General features: G+C 34.7%; 1 protein-coding gene across 6 annotated transcripts in view; it reads left to right on the plus strand.

Moving 5' to 3' along the window:
* The window catches only part of HMCN1 (hemicentin 1), a 454,750-nt gene that overhangs the window by 344,311 nt on the left and 94,006 nt on the right, over positions 1 to 16,433 (plus strand). For all 6 annotated transcript variants that reach the window (XM_015447093.4, XM_015447120.4, XM_005540243.5 and 3 more), the window contains 11 exons: positions 161 to 355; positions 1,827 to 1,940; positions 4,896 to 5,083; positions 6,557 to 6,653; positions 9,904 to 10,065; positions 10,813 to 10,926; positions 11,041 to 11,243; positions 11,528 to 11,609; positions 11,750 to 11,881; positions 12,230 to 12,379; positions 14,394 to 14,553. In XM_015447093.4, the coding sequence (XP_015302579.3) occupies positions 161 to 355; positions 1,827 to 1,940; positions 4,896 to 5,083; positions 6,557 to 6,653; positions 9,904 to 10,065; positions 10,813 to 10,926; positions 11,041 to 11,243; positions 11,528 to 11,609; positions 11,750 to 11,881; positions 12,230 to 12,379; positions 14,394 to 14,553 (1,597 nt within the window). The remainder of the gene's footprint in view (positions 1 to 160; positions 356 to 1,826; positions 1,941 to 4,895; positions 5,084 to 6,556; positions 6,654 to 9,903; positions 10,066 to 10,812; positions 10,927 to 11,040; positions 11,244 to 11,527; positions 11,610 to 11,749; positions 11,882 to 12,229; positions 12,380 to 14,393; positions 14,554 to 16,433) is intronic.

Here is a 16,433-nt window from a genome sequence, read left to right on the forward strand (position 1 = left end):
TTTTTTGGCTAAGGACTAGAGTTGGTAATGGTGTCAGTACTTGAAATTATTTTCACATTGTCTAATCTATTGCTTTTACAAATCACTCTGGTGAAAACACATCCAAGATCTTTGTTTAAGCATTCATATGTGACTGACATTTAATGCGTTTCCTCCATAGTTCCTCCAAGTTTTCAGAAACTCTGGGAAATAGGAAACATGCTAGATACCGGCAGGAGTGGCGAAGCCAAAGATGTGATCATCAACAATCCCATTTCTCTTTACTGTGAGACAAATGCTGCTCCCCCTCCTACACTGACATGGTACAAAGATGGCCACCCTCTGACCTCAAGTGATAAAGTATTGATTTTGCCAGGTAAAGATTGCTACCAAAAGGGTGAAAAGCTGACTCTCTGCCAAATGTGTTTCCTCTCATGTATTAGATGAATTAAATTGGTTGAGTCTCTGGCCAAGTAATTTAACTGGCAGGCTGCTGAATGCCGCTGGCATCCACATAGCTTCAATCTAGAATAAATAGTCTTGGTTGAGAATTAGACAATAGAAGAGCACAGCTTAGTAAACTTTTCAGATCTACTACACATCACTCTATCAACACAACAAAGTCCTTTGGCTTCCTTGTGCCTCCATTTCTCCATTAGTGCAATAAGATAATCAGTTTGGTTTATATATATTATTAACATAAATGCTAATATATATTTACAGATCACTACTACTCAGTTTATTAAATGCACCTAACATAAATAGGGAAGAATATTAGTTTCAAATATTTAAATTGTTACCTGGTTTATTGATAGCAAAGATGTTTAAACTGTTATGGAGTAATATTTTCAAGGCTTCTATTTAATTTTAACAAGCATTCAAATATACAGGGCTTGTCAAAATTCATCAGATTGTACACTTTCGGTCAGTGCATTAAGTAATTGAATGTACATTTGACCTCAATTAAATAAAAGATATCCTGAAAATAAAAATGAAAAGAGACTAAGTAGACATGGCAACTCTAATATGTGATTCTAAATTAGATCTGGGTTTGGGCAAAATGGCTGTAAAAAACATTATTGCAACAATAATGAAATATGATTATGGACTGTGGATTTAATAGTAGTTTTGATTTTAAATTTTCTGTTTTTAATCGTAACACGGTTATATAAGGGATTACCCTTGCTGTTATGAAATACGGATTTATGAGTATTTTAGGGGTGAAAGGGCACCATGTCTCCAACTTACTCTTGAATGGTTCAGAAAAAGATTATATACATATGACAGAGAGAGATAAAGCAAATGGAGTGAAATATAAATAGTGAACATGAGTAAAAGTCTTTACATAATTATTGCAACTTTTCTCTAAATTTGAAATTATGTCTACATGACGTTTAAAAATACACAGCTATCCTCATAAGAACGTATGTAAAATAGTACACTTTATACTTTTACATCTTTGGATATTGCTTTCTCAAACAAGTACTTGCAGCAAATGGTGTAAACTTATATTAAAAGTGTTCAAAACAATAAAAGCAAGAAGTTACTACATAGTAACATTGCCTAGGAAACATGATGAAGCACATAGAGTAGCAGTCTCCCTTCTAGGAAAATCTACATGAGCTATTCATTTCTCAGGAGATCCGATTCAAATGTTGGGTCACTTTTTAATAATGCAGTGTTTGTTGTAAAAGTGGTATCTGAGATTAAAACTGAACCATTGGATGAAACAGGAACCTTGAAAGAAAATGTAAGGCAGTCATTAGACCAGAAAATTTGTATCTTTGTTTATGGCTTGTGTTCACTCTAAGGTTAGAGAAGTAAACATAGTGGGGTATTATTTTCAGGAGGGCGAGTGTTGCAGATTCCTCGGGCTAAAGTAGAAGATGCTGGGAGATACACATGTGTGGCTGTTAATGAGGCTGGAGAAGATTCCCTTCAGTATGATGTCCGTGTACTCGGTGAGTTTTTCTTTTGTTTATTGTTCATTCTTTTACTGAAAAGTATTTTTGAGGAACTAATGTTTGCAGGATGTTACACTAAGCACTTTGAGACTATAAAGATAACCAGAAACTGATAGTTCTCCGAAGGAGGTAATTATCTTCTACATATTGACAGCACATTAGTCAGGACTCTTGAAGTATTAAGAAACAAACTGACTTAAATGAAAAAAAAAAAAAAAAGAATTAATAGACTTATGAATCAGGAAAGTCCCAAAACAGAGCTGGCTACAGTCATGTCTGACTTCTGTCGTTCAAAAAAGGTCAACAGACTTTACCTGTCTCTTGACTCTGCTTTTCTTTATTCATGTCACTCTTAGGGAGGGGGATCTCCTTGGATAGCAAGGTGGCCTCTAGCAGCTCTAGGCTTGCATCCTGCTAGTTCCACATTCAAATGAAAGGTTTTTCTCCTAGTATTTACAACTGAAGCCCTGGAATTGAATTTCCATGGTTTTCATTGGCCAAGTGTGAATCACTTATCCATCCAGAGCCAATTACAGAGAGCAAGAGGTTGCAATGTTCTGATTGATAAGGTATAGTTCATGTGTTCATCCTTGAACCAGATCACCATCTGAATACATGAACAGAGAGTTGAAGAAGTATTGTTCCCGTAAGGGAAAAGATAAGTGACATAACAGTTAACATAGATTTTAAAGTTCATGAGAGAGTTACAAGGAAAAGAGAGATGACAATTAAAAATCAGTGCTGACGATGTCAAGGACACTGAAGGAATATCTTGGACCACCTGGCCTAACTTGACCTTGTCAGATTCACAACTATGCCATATGTCCTGCTTGGGGTCAGCTTCCAGCCCCAGCTCTAGTTGTGTTTAGCAGCTCTCTCAGCAGCAGCTTTCTCACACTAGCTCTCTTACACTGTCCGCCTTTATCTTGGCTTTTTGCTCCACCTCTGTGGCTCCTCTCAGCAGCCAGCTCCCATGCATAGCTGTATGGCTGGCCTGCAAGGCCAGCTCTCTCTTGCAGTGTTAGCAGCTTAACTCTTTCTCTCTGGGGATGAGCTGGTTCCTGCCTGCCTTAAAGGAGCCTGACTCTCCCTTACAGTGGTCAGTAGTCTCTCTCTCTCTGGGCGCATGCAAGCCATGTCAAGCCATGCTATGCCATGCCAAACCGAGCCCTGAGCACAGTGCCACAGGGCAGCTATACCTTCTATAGACAATAGTGGCTCAGAGCCAAGTATGAACTTACACAAACACTTGTATAACAAGTGGAGGTGTGTGCCCGCACATCAATCCCGCTGTGTCATGCAGGCCTGGATGTCTGCCTCCACTTATTCCTTGACCAAACACATCCATGTACCTTACAGACCTAAATTTGGAAAGAGTTTAATTTAGGGTGAGTAGAAGGAGTTGATAATATAGGTAGGGAAACACTGCGATTCAGTGAAATTGAAATGAAACTATGGGATTGGATGGTCAAGGGTAGATGTTCATGCCTCAGGCTGTTATTTTCAATTAGGAAGTTAGCGAACAAGTTGGAGATGAGTTTAGAAGGTAGAACAAAGAAAGAACAACTAACTGACCCCCAAATTCTGAATTAGGGCTGTTTCATGTTCTGCTGCTCACCTCCTAGGTGCATGGACGGCCACTGAGAACAATTCTGAGTGGTATAACCCAACTGGTAGGGTGTGGCAGCTAGAGCAGGTGGAAGCAAAGAGCTGAGGTGGGGGGCCTCTGCATGTCAGTGCCTGAATCTCCTACCCCTCCTAATGCTTCAGCTCTTGATTAGTTTTCTTGATGTTGGGTAGTGATAGTCTCATTTAATCTAAAACTCAAGTTTATTATTTATTAATCTGCAGTCCAAATTATATATTTTACATTATCTGAAGCATAGTAAAATCAATCATGTAGCTTTGAATGTGAAAGTATGCATTCAAAATAACATTAAAATTCTATTATGTGCTTTGTGGCATTGAGTATTTTCTTTACAGACTTTCAGTTTAGTTGTTGGAAACCCAGATACCATAAGATAGCATCTACATCAAACTTGCAGTCTTTACTGATTGCTAAAGATAAGGCATATTTTTTAAGTGGGAGAAAAATAACCAAGCTTTCAAAACAAAAATGATTATTTATTTTAAAAATCAATTTCTACTTTTACCAAGGCAGTCAACATGTGTCCCTAGTTCATTTAACATTTTCATTTTTGAAATTCTATGGGTAACATGATTTTTCATAACTAATGTGTAGCTGGATTATACAGTATTATTTTAAGCAAGAATGAACACATGTAGAAAAATCTAGAGTGAGACTTCTCAAACTTTAGCATACATAAAGATCACCTGGAAAGCTTGTTAAGACAGATTTATTGGCCCTTCCTCAGAGATGCCTATTGAAGTTAGTTGGCGCCCAAGAATTTGCATTTTTAATCAAACTCCCAGGCGATGCTGATGCTGATACCACCAGTGCTGAAGCTGGGAAACACACTTTGAATCGCCCAGGCAATTCCATTCCGAATAAGGCCAAATCTGAACATTTCAAATACACTTTAAAGGGTATAATTTATCTGTCCCCTCTGGATAACCATATAGACTTAAATATCTATTTATACAGATGCTTCTTATATGTATGCTTGAAAACCCAGAAGGTGTAGTGGGAGGGGCTGAGAGAGAAGTAAAAGATATATTGGAGAAGAATTGAGATTGGGCTAAATGGGAATGATACAATCTGAGGGATTAGTCTAGCATAAGTGAAGAGAGGGAAGAGAATAAACTCAAATTCAAATACTGTTTTCACCACCCCAATTTATTAGTATAAAATGTTACCCGGGGATCATGGTTTCTCCTTCAAGTTTTGCTTCTCTATTATTATACCAAACTTTTTAAAGCTGTCAGAAAATTAGAATAATTTAGAAAAGACTGTTGCCCATTTTTTATACCTTTGTTACAATCCTTTGTTAGTGCCACCAATTATCAAGGGAGCAAATAGTGATCTCCCTGCAGAGATCACCGTGCTGGTGAACAAGAGTGCACTGATGGAGTGTTTATCCAGTGGCAGCCCAGCGCCAAGGAATTCCTGGCAGAAAGATGGACAGCCCTTGCTAGAAGATGACCATCATAAATTTCTATCTAATGGACGAATTCTGCAGGTAAAAGTAAAGATCTAATTTTAAAAAGAGCTATTTGACTTTGCATTTTGTAATAATTGTTTTTGACTTTTAAAAATAATGTTATTAGCTTATAAATATTATATTTGTAAAAATAACCAACCATCAAAGGTATATGAAATAAAATTCTTCCTCCTCATTCTATTCCCACTACCAGAGATTACCACCATTAATAGTTTTGTGTGGCTTTTTCCAGAAATGTTCTACACACACACACACACACACACACACACACCTCAATTGACTACAATATGGTCTTTGTGGTAAAAATTGTATTATAAACAAATCATTATTGCAATCCTTTCCATTATATATTTCAGGTGGTAAAATTCTAAATGGTAGAAAGTTCCCTATAGATTTAAATTTGTATATAGGCAAAATGTTGACAATAGTAAAATTTATGAAGATCACATAAATATCCTGGATTGTCATTTACCAGTGGTGTGTCCATATTCTTCTTTTCACATGTCCTGAAAGAAAGGCACTTATAGAAATAATACCAGTTCTTTTGTTAGGATACAATCTGATAAATTACTTTTGAGCAAAATAAATACTATTCTGTTGGCTCAAGAATCCAAACATAACCATCAGTGTACCCAACATAGGACATATCTCATGGAATTCCTTATTCAAAAGAGAATGAGGTTTATTACCTATAAATAACCTTAAATTTTCAAAGTATCTTCTAAATATTGTGCCTGTTTCCATGTGATAATCATATAGCCTCTACCAAATACTTCAATGGTTCTGTGTCCAAGTCCAAAAGATATATAGATGGATAGAAATTTCTATGTAATAAAATGAAGAAAACATAATTGTTATATTAGCTGCATAAAACAAACCACTCCAAAACTTAATGACTTGAAACAATAAGCATTTATTTAGCTCACAAGCCAGCTGGTTTGCTAGATGATTCTTCCGGATGTGGCCTTGGCTGACTTTGCACACATATCTGGGACCTCAGTTGCAGTAACCTGTGATGATTCCTCCCATGATCTCCACCCTCCAGCAGGCTAACCCTGACTTCCTCACATGGTGCTGGAAGGATTCCAAAAGAGTAAGCAAAAGTGAATAGGCCTCAGTTTTGAAATGACTGTCACTTCCATCACGTTCTGTTGACCAAAACCGGTCATAAGACCAACAAATTCTACTTCCTGATGGGAGGGGTGTCAAAGTCACAATGCCAGAGGCAGAGAGAGGCAAATGGGAGAATAATTTGGGACATTTTTTCTAGTCAATATCCCACAAATATGTATAGAATTTTTCCTGATTGGAAATCTTAGTAAATATTTATTTCATTTACCTAATAAAAGCTAGCATCGGCACTAGTATGTACAACACTTTTTTCTATCTGGTATTAAGTAGAAATAATATATATTATTCTAAAAAAATAGGAAAATATGACAAGTTGCTTTATTCAAAATTTCATTTGGAATTTCTTCATTTTTCCCTTAGATTCTGAATACTCAAATAATAGATATCGGCAGGTATGTGTGTGTTGCTGAGAACACAGCTGGGAGTGCCAAAAAATATTTTAACCTCAATGTTAATGGTAAGAACTCAGTTCCAAAACCATCTGTTAGGGTATGCCTGGAAAAGCAGAAAATTTCTGTTTTAGATTATGTAGGCTTATTTTGTGTTTTTTAACTTACACAATGTGAGGAGCCTGTCCTCATTCAATCCCCTCTCTTCTTTCTTTCCATGATGGCTAGTATGATTTATAAAGTATAAAACTTCCAGGAAGACAGTTTTTATATTACTTCAGTCTCTCAAGAGACAATAATTACTCCTGCATATTTGAAAGGAAAAACAGAATTTAAAATATTAATGATTACAAGTTTATAAAGTTACAAGCAAATACAGGTCTTCTACTCATAAAAATGTATCCACTAGTCCTGATTGGGACTGGTTTCTGTCCTTAAGTGCAGAATTCATGTTGAGCTATGTCCTCTAATAACTAATATACTCCCTGGAGAAGAAAAAGTACTTTGTGGAGTTAAATAATTCCTTTAAAACTACCAGCACACCTAAATGATTCATCAGACTCTTAAATACATGCTAGACACTCCATAAATACCATTTTTTGCTAAAAAACAAAGTAGTTGAATATCTACTGCAAAAGAGTAGTTTTTATTTTGTGAGATGCTGGTGCTTCCAGAATATTAAATTGGAAATGGTGAATAATCATTATAAAAGATCTCCTTTACATAGGTAATACACACATAGAATTCCAGCTCATTTTGGAAGTAACTGAAATTTGAAATGTCACAAAAAATTTCTGCCTTCAAAAGGACTTTTATGTAGCATGATAAATATTCTTCTTTGGTGTGATATGTAGTGAGTATTGGTATCTAGCAGTATTTGGTGTTTGTGTAACAGATATTTGAAACACTTTTATCTTTTTAATTCCAGTACTTAGCACAGTGAGTAACACACTGTAGATACTTAATAAGTGTCTTTGAAGTTTTTTGAATGGATAATCTAACCAGAGCAGGAACACATGTGTTATGAATTCTCAGGAAGAATGAATTAAACAAACAGAATCATTGTGAAAGCACACATTCTAATCTGTAAAGTGCAGTAAATATTGGAAAACAAAATACTGATTGGTTTTCCTGATTGCTCAAGGCAAAATTCATTTTTCCTTCTCTATGACAAAAAAGCATCTTGTAAATACCCCAATTGTAGCAGTTCCATATGTTGCCTTGTGTTATCTTCATATATCTGTATCTTTGCCTCTATCCTATAACTTTATTGTAAGTGCTCTAGGCAGATGGTCATATCTTACTTATCTTGGTCTCCGTAAACCTAGAATGGTGCCTATAGTTGTGGTAGTTGCTAACTAAATGTTTTCTGCATGTTTAGTATATATTTTTCATAATCGTTGTCTTTTTGCAATGTGCAGTAGAAACACCTGAAGTGGGACAGTGACTTGTGAGGAAGTAATCACTAGTGTTTTACTACTAAGGATTGGAGTTCAGGAATGTGTTTCTTCTTTTACCAGTTAATGATGTTTTCAGTTCCTGACGGCAATCAGGAACTCATTATTTAAATATTGGAAAATTTATTTGAGGGGAAATAACGTAAATTATTTTCATGCAAAACAATACCATTTGTTATCTCCCTCTACAACTATGCTTGCTTCCTTTGTACTCCTTCAGTCTGTTGGTATCTTAGGTGTTAGCTCTTTTCACTCTCTCATAGCCAGCTTAATTTTTGTGGAACAGTGTTTCAATCACTTCTCTTAGCCCATGGCTTCTCATCACTCTTGCTCAGGAAAAGCTCAAATCTGCATATAACAACAAGGACAACAAACTGACTGCTTGAAACCTACCAGGTGCTGTGCCAAATGTTTTATATAGGTTATTTCACTTCATTATCTCAGTAACCATATGTGCTCAGTAACCATTTTATGCCTCCCTTGGAGGTGAAAAAGGCAAACGAGGCTCAATGAGATTAAGTAACATACTCAAAGTTAGACACAGCTTGCAAATGCTGCACCAGGATTTTAATGCAGGCAATTTTATTCCATAAGTTTTATACCTGCTTCTCTCTAATACCTCTCACTAAATTCCACATCTGTACGCTACCTGCACTTAGGTAGCTCACCATGGCTGAAGGAAATCTTGAAGTCAGGAATATTGATGTCATTGTAAATTCATAGTACCAGCTTGAACTGAGCTCTCCATGCTGATTACGACTTGTCGTTTTGTCTCTACACTATAGTGATTCTCTTAAACCTTCACGCCCTCCTCAAAAATATCAAGTGGCCACTGTCTTGGTCTGCTCAGGCTGCTTTAACAAGACCAGACACTGTGTAGCTTAAAGAACAGAAATTCATTTTCTCAAAGTTCTGGTGGCCAGAAAGTCCACAATCAAGGTACTGACAGGGTTCGGTGTCTGGAGAAGGCTCTCCACCTGGCTTGCAGACACCTGCTGTGTCTTCACGTGACCTCACATAGCCTTTCTTCTGAGCATGCTTGGTGAGAGACAGCCAGTTCTCTGGTGGCTCTTCTTAAAGGACACTAATCCTAAGGAATCATTTGACTTTAATTGCTTCCTTAAAGGCCTCATCTTCAAATACAGCCACACTGGGACTTAGGGCTGCAACATATGAATTTGCCGGGACAGAAACAGTCAGTTCATAACAGCCCCCTCTCACTTTCTCTCAGTAAATACACTTTCACCTTCTCTTTTGCAGGGAAAAGAGAAAGCATATTCTAGAAATCCACCTCAAATTCCTACCATCAAATTAAGAGTACGGACCACATCTGTTCCTGCCATTTCTTTCTTCCTTCTTGTTAAGATAAGAGAAATGCATTGCTCTACCTTCCAAAGGCCAAGGTCTAACCTGACTCTAGATCCCTGCCCCATTATCTCCTTAAAAAACCCACCATCTCCTCCTGTCTCTTTAATATTGAAATTCTCACTATTATCTCCTTCTCTACAGCACTTAAGTAAAAATAAAATATTACAAGATTATTCAAATATACTTAATAAAAAGCACATTAGGTCTCCTTTGTACATTGACAAAATTATCTTAGCAATTGTCAACTATGTTTTACAAATAAAATGCAGAGTAATTCTGTCTGAAAATTCTGGTGCTCTCTTTCAATTGGGAAGAATAAACTCCAGCGTGAGTTTGATGAAGTCATTAGGGAATTCTAAGACAGCCAGCTAGATAATGAATAGAATCATTAACTCAGTCCTTTAGCAGAGTATAGTGGTTGGATTTATATTTAGTAAATGGGAATATATGTTGATAACACCTGCTTTCACTTTTAATACATTTACTATTATAGTTCCTCCAAGTGTCATTGGTCCTAAATCTGAAAATCTTACTGTCGTGGTGAACAATTTCATCTCTTTGACCTGTGAGGTCTCTGGTTTTCCACCTCCTGACCTCAGCTGGCTCAAGAATGAACAGCCCATCAAGCTGAACACAAATGCTCTCATTGTGCCTGGTAAGGAACTTCTTATTATAAAGTAGGCAAAATTTTCTCATCTTTATTTTAATACACATGGCATTTCAAATTAGTCTCTTTCCAAACTTTTTTCGTGCTTCGTTTATTTATTCACAGTAAATGCCTCTCTTTGCTCATTTGGGGTCATTAAGATTGTGTAGACTTCTCTGATTTTAGTGGGAATGTACAAATAACAAAGTCTCCTTCAAGAAATGATACAATTTAGAAAGAGAACAGCTTTGAATGGCCTAGTAATACCAAGTGGTAGATGGCAAATAGTACTTTCATTGGATACATCTGCTGGTTGTTTAAATCAATCCTAAAGTTCCTTAAGGATAGATGATAGACTAGATAGATAGATAGATAGATAGATAGATAGATAGATAGATAGATAGATAGGACACCTCAGCGTTTTGGGAAATTTAAACCTAGAAAACACTTCTTAACATATTTTGACCATAGTACAATTACTGTTTGCTCACCAGAGCCTGTATCAAACAGTTTTACTGTCCATGTTTGGATGCTGCAGAGAAAAATTCTATGAATCTCTTCCTGTATAAGGAACTATGTGAATAATAAAGGAAAGATCAAAGAAAACTGATCCAATCATTTTATTTTAAATAGGAAGGCTTCTCTATAAATTTTACTCTAAGGGGAAGGATATATGTTGCTATTTATCTGATTGGTAAAATAGTTGTTAGAACAACCTGTATACCACTCTACAATTTGCATTCTATTTGCCTACAGGTGGTCGAACTCTACAAATTATTCGGGCCAAGGTATCAGATGGTGGTGAATACACTTGTATAGCTATCAATCAAGCTGGCGAAAGCAAGAAAAAATTTTCTCTGACTGTTTATGGTTTGTTTTTATTCTCTTCATAAAATTCTTTTATTTTAAAACTGGTATTCAGTGTTTTCTATCTGAGCACCTTAATGAAAAAAAAAAAAAAATCCTTCTGTTTTCTTCCCTCAGTGCCCCCGAGCATTAAAGACCATGACAGTGAATCTCTTTCTGTAGTTAATGTAAGAGAGGGAACTTCTGTGTCTTTGGAGTGCGAGTCGAACGCTGTCCCACCTCCAGTCATCACTTGGTATAAGAATGGGCGGATGATAACAGAGTCTACTCATGTGGAGATTTTAGCCGATGGACAAATGCTACACATTAAGAAAGCTGAGGTGCATCTTTTATTCTTGTTTGAGTATCATGACACCTTGGTGGGGCGGTGGAAAAGATGCTTGGAAGTTGCACTTTCCCTTTTACTACAGTGAAAAATGATTTTCATTAAAAAAACATAGCGAATACCATTGACTATTTTTATAAAAAATAGCAAGATTGCAGAAGGCAATTAGAACTGGGGCACTGAGCATACAGATGACTGATGATTTAGTCTAAATGCAAACAGTATGATTGGTCATCTATAACTTAATGGAGCACATACAATAGTATCTTTTTCTTTTAGGTATCTGACACAGGCCAGTATGTATGTAGAGCTATAAATGTAGCAGGACGGGATGATAAAAATTTCCACCTCAATGTATATGGTGAGCATTTGCCTCTAATACAACTCTTTTTCCCCCAGATATGCAAATGAAAGAAAGTGTTCCAAATTAGCTTAATGAGGACAAATAATTTTCTTCTGTTTTTTGTTGTTGTTGTTGTTGTCGTTGTTGTTTTTTTACAGTGCCACCCAGTATTGAAGGACCTGAAAGAGAAGTGATTGTGGAGACAATCAGCAATCCTGTGATGTTAACATGTGATGCCACTGGGATCCCACCTCCCACGATAGCATGGTTAAAGAACCACAAGCACATAGGTAAGTCAACCATGCATTTTTGTGTGTGTGTGTGTTTTCTTTTACTCTTAATTCACTAGACTTTTCAAATAGCACATTTTAAGTACCATGCTCATAGGGGTGTTTAGTTCAAGAAGCCTAATGCACTGAAATACAAATTTACAAAATAGACTCATTGTAAAATGATTAATCATTTTATAAAGAATTTTTTTCTTTTTTTAAAAAGACTCATTTAAAATGAAAGTACACTCGGAGAACTGTTAAGAAATACATTTATCACATAAAGCAAGACATTTTATCATGAATTTTAGAGATGTTGCAGTTTAAAGGTTTTTTAAATATTTTATTGTGCTTTGTTTCTACCTCTAGAAAATTCTGACTCACTAGAAGTTCATATTTTGTCTGGAGGTAGCAAACTCCAGATTGCCCGGTCCCAGCGTTCAGATAGTGGAAACTATACATGTATTGCCTCAAATATGGAGGGAAGAGCCCAGAAATATTACTTTCTTTCAATTCAAGGTATGTATTGTCCACCGTGATCTATCTTCAATTTCTTTGTTATTCCATTTATAGTACAAAATCCACACTTAAAGGGATCAGTAGTAATTGATTCAACATATCTTTAGATCATCAAAAACTATCATCAGTTTTCTGTCTTGTATTTACCAGTAGATTCTGTTTTCATGGAAATGGACATAAACGTGGAAAAAAGAATAGTGGAAATTTGGTAATCTCTACTTTTTCCAATTTTCCATTTCCACTTCCATTATTATCTTTCTATAGAATATATTCTACGGAGTTATACTTATTTTAAACTGGTATAATTTATTTTGATGCTAAGCTTATAGATCTGTTCTCATTGGTATAGATAAGATTTAATTCACAAAGAAGTTGTACTATGATCTGACCATAGGTAAATTAGGTAAATTTGAATGAATGATGAATCTTATACTATTTTAAGATGATAATAAGGAGCAGTTCATCAAATATTTAATTAATGCCTACTATGTTCCAACATAGTATTAAGCATTTCAGGGACAAGTTGTTTTCTTTTGATTTTCAGTAAACCCTTTGATTATTACATTTGGCTCAGTATTGAAACTGAAATGAAGGTCTAACTTGAAACTAAGTTGAAATACTTTTTATTCCAGTCTTATTAGGGAAATAATTTCTCATAAATTATGAATTCTATTATGAATATTATGTATCTGTTGTGTGCTCTGCTAAAGATAGCTCCAAAAAAATACAATTAGAAGAATTAATTTCACAGCTATCAGTAGGTCTTTCTGTGATGATTAGTGATGCTTTGGGATTTCAGAAGCTAAAGGAAAAACAGCTAGTTAGAGATTCAGTATCAGAAGTTGCATATTTAATTATGTTTAATGCATTAATAATAACAGATGCTAATCATGAGATATGTGGTAGAACTAAACATTTTACTAGATATTTATATACTTTATTATGTCTTAGAACTAGAAATAATATATGTATATAGGACCTAGTCCAGTGCTTGTCATATATTAGATACTCATTGTAGGATGTCTCTTATTACTAATGTTCTTACTGACTCAACTTCTTTAATACTCTAAATTCTGCAAATGTGGTATAATTATTATTTTCTGAATGACTAAAATTAGATTTATAGAGATTATTCAGTGATGTGCTGGTAAATGTTTAAGAATTGTCTCTCCAGACAAAAAGATTATGATTTGTAGCCAATTGTTTGCCAGTGTCCATGGTATAAATATTCCCACCATGATCTAATATATACAAGATTTCAACCTACCAAAGGGATGTTACTGAACACAGAGTGGGGAAAACATGTACAAAATTGGCTTTGTGACCTGGTGTGAACTACTTTCTGCACATCACTATGATCATATAGAATAGAAATTCAAACATGTTTCTATCTGATACCATTGGCAGTATTTTTATTACACAATATTTCTCAGTGAAATCAAAGTGAAAACCAAAGATGGCTAGAAAAAGAAAATAGAAACTATTGCCTCTTCAGAACTACAATAAACCTATCAATTTTTCAGAATAAATAATAATTAAATTCAATAATGGAGAAAGAAATAACCAACTTAGATACTTTCCTCAGATCTTTATGCCAAGGTTTTATAAGACAGAGTCTATAAGTCTAGCGAATTAAGAGCAAAAGAAAAACACACACACAAAAAATGCATGGCTGCCTTACCTATGTGCTTGTGGTTCTTTAACTGTACTATCCATTGAGGATTTAATCTAAGAGTGATTTAATTTGGCCAGAAAGGGTGATCACGAGGTAGCTCTATCACTAACCTCTATGACTAAATAATTATATCAACTTACAAATGCACCAGAAATATTGAAGAGTTCCTTTATCTTCATCATTTAAAAGTAATTCATGAAGATAACAATAGTTTGATCTTGAACCATAATCTACAAAGAATATGAACTAGAAATGGCATATTGTTTTATGACTCTGTTATATTTATTAGAATTTATATCCTGTGTCTTGTTAATGAAATTCCTAATTATTTCTCCAAAGTTCCTCCAAGTGTTGCTGGTGCTGAAATTCCAAGTGATGTCAGTGTCCTTCTAGGAGAAAATGTTGAGCTGGTCTGCAATGCAAATGGCATTCCTACTCCAGTTATTCAATGGCTTAAAGATGGAAAGCCCGTAGCTAGTGGTGAAACAGAAAGAATCCGGTATGTTTAAAAATAACCTTCCATTATAAATTGTAAGGCCTTCTGCAATGCTTTATGCTTCAAATTTCACATGAATAATAATACCAAATTCCATCCCATTGGAACTTAGCTATCATTATATTCACAACGAAACAGAAAACTTTTGAGAACTGGACATAGACATTCTCCTTAGAGAATCACTCAGAATTGTGTATGTTTCTTATCTGTTAACTCTGTAATGTTAATTAACTCATTAACTTTGACTAACTTTAATTAACTCATTAACTGTAATGTTAACTGTTGCTGATTTTGTTCTTGTAATTTCAGAATGGTTATACTAAAGCCCATGCCATAAAAATAATTAGTGCTTTCCTGCAAATGCCAAACCAACTTTATCTCACAAATGATTCATCAATAATTCTAGATATGATTTTGTATGCTGAAACAACCAAACTGTGTACATGCTATACTAATTGGCTCCTTTTGAGAAAAGATACAATAATGTCATAACTGTTATAGTGGTTTGTTCAGATGCCATTTTCAGCTGACACTTGTTACCCATGCAACAAACCACATAGACTTGGACATGCTATCCTGATTGGCTCATTTTGAGAAAATATACGATAATGTCATAACTCTCATAATGGTTTGTCCAAATCCCATTTTCAGCTGGCACTTGTTACCCATGCCACAAACCACATAGAGATGGAATAATAATGTGGTAAGGGCCTCCTCCTACTTTCAACAACAAATTCCTTTGGAAGGACAATCTGGAATTTGATATTGTACTAGATTTTTCATCACAAAATTCCATTACCTACACCAGATTAATTATATGCATAAGTAGGCATTAACTACATGTATTGTAGACTTTAACATTTTGGACCAACATGTAAATTTAAGGGTTTGGAGTATATTTTCTGGTCAATAAATTGAATATATATAATTTAAAGAGATAAATGTTATTTTCTTTGTATTCATTGTGTATTAAAATTTCTAGTCTTTTAGAGGATACATTTTAACTTTTATTTCTCTGGTGTGAACATTTTTGAGTAAATAACAAGTATTTAATTATTTTGTTTCAGCTGGTATTTGCCATATTTCAGACCAAGTACATATTCGATGGCATCTAAAGATTTTATAAGGGATATAAAGATAAGATCTTTTATATATGGATATCTTTTATATAAGATAGTATTTGTAGCTAGGAATTTGGAGTCTATCATTCCTTCTCCTACATTAACATTCTAAATTTACTTATTCTTATATCTTTATTATTCATTCATTCCATAATATGTATAGATTTGTAGGTAGAACAGTTTGTCAATCAACTACAATAGTTTTTCCAAAGTCAGTGTACTACTTTTTTTGATCACGGCAACTTGCTTTTTGCTTATTAATTTAATTAAACTCATGCAATTTAAAAAATTTTAGTTTGGAAAAAAAACACAACTATATCCAAGATAATAACATAGCTCTCAATAAACATTTAATAACAAAATATAATAGAAATGGAGCTTTTACTTTTGACACAGGGTGATTCTAATGAAATCACTATCGTACAACTGTAGATGGCAATTTAATCTCTACCAAAAACACAGGAAATTTTGATTTGGAATTAATGGTGTGTGAAAACAACCAATAATGAAATAACCTTAGCTCAGAGATCTTTAATTATCTCATTGTACATTTATTTTTTACTATTATGTAATTCAAAAGAAAAGCTTTATTTAGCAACTTGTAGAAAAAATGTTTGCAAAATATAAACACATATATTGTTGTCACAATTTAAATGATCCTGTTCTGTTTTTATTAAGGTATTGTTTATAACTAGATTTTTATGTGTAATTTTTTCAGTTTCTCATTGTCTGTAACAGTCTTCAACTTTCATGCCAGAATTT

The sequence above is a fragment of the Macaca fascicularis genome, chromosome 1, assembly GCF_037993035.2.
Source record: "Macaca fascicularis isolate 582-1 chromosome 1, T2T-MFA8v1.1".
In the NCBI taxonomy this organism is placed as follows: Eukaryota; Metazoa; Chordata; class Mammalia; order Primates; family Cercopithecidae; genus Macaca; species Macaca fascicularis.